Genomic DNA, 2500 nt, shown 5'->3' with positions numbered 1-2500 from the left:
TTTGTAAAAATGCACAAGCGGTGGCCCATATTCGTTTTGCAAACACAAGTTCGGCGCTAGGGAGAGGCGGTTCTTGATGTGAGGCTCTCCATAGCTTTTCTTTCAACACGACAATTGGTAATGCATAAAGAATAAATGCCATACATGAACTAAATACATAAATGAACAATTCAATAAGTATATTGATAAATTGCATGCATACATACATACATACATACATACATACATACATACATACATACATACATACATACATACATACATACATACATACATACATACATACATACATACATACATACATACATACATACATACATACATACATACATACATACATACATACATACATACATACATACATACATACATACATACATACATACATACATCCATACATACACACACACACACATACATACATACATACATACATACATACATACATACATACATACATACATACATCCATACATACACACACACACACATACATACATACATACATACATACATACATACATACATACATACATACATACATACATACACACACACATACATACATACATACATACAAGGCGTCCGCCCCGTGATCAGGAGGTCGTGGGTTCGAACCCCGGCCGGGTCATACCTAAGACTTTAAAATTGGCAATCTGGTGGCTGCTCCGCCTGGCGTCTGGCATTATGGGGTTAGTGCTGGGACTGGTTGGTCCGGTGTCAGAATAATGTGACTGGGTGAGACATGAAGCCTGTGCTGCGACTTCTGTCTTGTGTGTGGCGCACGTTATATGTCAAAGCAGTGGTAACGCACTGGCGCTCGGAAGCGAGAGGTTGCGAGTTCGACCCTAGGTCAGGGCGTTAGCAATTTTCTCCCCCCTATAAATATAAATATATAAACCAAGCGCCAAAAAATCCGTGGCTAACTTTCATCAAAGAGCTTTTGTACAAAATAGGTTTTAAACATGTATGGCTTAATCAATATACATTTGACATCGGTAAACTGAATGAAAGAGTGTGACATGAAGTTCTTGTACATCATTGTAAAGAGTGTGAATGACGTTTTAGTTTAGATGTCAAGCGCTTAGAGCAAGCCTTTTTAACGAAAGTTTTTGATTTAGCGCTATATAAATGTTCTTATTATTATTATTATTAAACTACAAAACGCCATACAAGAAAAGTTAAGGATTAACTACATACAGTTTTGGGAGAAAATTAAATGTGAAGGTCGTCCAAGGCTGAAATTTTATTCCTCTGTAAGCAAGACATACGAAGTTCAGCCATACCTTATAAGCATTACGAATATCAAGCATAGACATTTACTGAGTAAATTAAGGACAAGTACACACTCTTTAAAAATTGAAACTGGAAGACATAATAACATACCAAGATAAAATCGTTTATGTAATAAATGTAACGTTATTGAAGATGAAATTCACTTCCTAGACGGATGTCAAAAGTTCACTGAACTGCGAAATGATTTTATAAAGGATCTATCAAATATAGATATAAAGTATTCCAACAATAAACCTAGTGAAGTATTTTGCGAAGACAGAATACAAATTCGTCTAGGAAAGTTTATTTCAGATTGTTTTAATCGCTCTTTGTGTCAATAACCAATTTGGTTCCGACAATAAAATATATTCTATTCTATTCTATTCTATTCCCCCCTTTCCGAACCTAGGTGGTGGGTTCAAGTGCTAGTCTTTCGGATAAGACGAAAAACCGAGGTCCCTTCGTGTACACTACATTGGGGTATGCACGTTAAAGATCCCACGATTGACAAAAGGGTCTTTCCTGGCAAAATTGTATAGGCGTAGATAAAAAATGTCCGCCAAAATACCAGTGTGACTTGGAATAATAGGCCGTGAAAGGTGGATGCAGCGCCTATAGGCTGTTGATCTACTGGCCGATGTGAATGCGTGATATATTATGTAAAAAAAATTCAATCTCACACGGCATTCAGTAATAGGTAACATGCGCCTTGAGTCGCCTAGTGTGGTGAGATACGTGCGCGATATAAATCCTCGTAAATAAATAAAATAAATAAAAAACGTACATAAATGAACAGATAACAAGCAAAACAATACTAATAAATACATACATACATAAATATATGCATACATACATACGTACATACATACATACATACAAAACAACAACAACAGCAAATAAAAACTTCTTTTTTTGTAATAGAATAAACGCAACAAATGCTAGTTTCCTTAGCCTTGATGCATGTTCCCTTGTGTTGTGTGCAGAGCGGTTCAGGTGTCCCAATTTCCAGTGTAACAACAGCGTCTGTGTTTGGAAGAAGTATCGTTGTGATGGAAAAGACCACTGTGGGGATAACAGTGACGAGGAAGACTGTGGTATGCACAAGAAGGGGGGGGGTGAAGGTACTCAAAAGGGTGGAGGGTTGGTGGTGAGTGGTGTTGGGGCTCGGGGGGGGGGGGGGGGGTTGAATGCATATGAATGAATTGTTTATTGCATGACATATGTT

The 2500-nt window shown here is 37.4% G+C and overlaps 1 protein-coding gene across 1 annotated transcript in view; it reads left to right on the top strand.

The window, feature by feature from the left end:
* LOC138973771 (transmembrane protease serine 7-like) overlaps nt 1–2369 on the top strand; it is a gene marked incomplete at its 3' end in the record, with an annotated part of 14450 nt that extends 12081 nt beyond the window's left edge. Inside the window, 1 exon segment of the mRNA XM_070346482.1 lies at nt 2259–2369. Coding sequence (XP_070202583.1) covers nt 2259–2369 — 111 coding nt within the window.
* Between the last annotated feature and the right edge of the window lie 131 nt (nt 2370–2500).

Source organism: Littorina saxatilis, linkage group LG8, assembly GCF_037325665.1.
Source record: "Littorina saxatilis isolate snail1 linkage group LG8, US_GU_Lsax_2.0, whole genome shotgun sequence".
Taxonomy (NCBI): domain Eukaryota; kingdom Metazoa; phylum Mollusca; class Gastropoda; order Littorinimorpha; family Littorinidae; genus Littorina; species Littorina saxatilis.
Note: the sequence above shows the minus strand (reverse complement) of the source record. Positions and strands in the feature narration are given on the sequence as shown.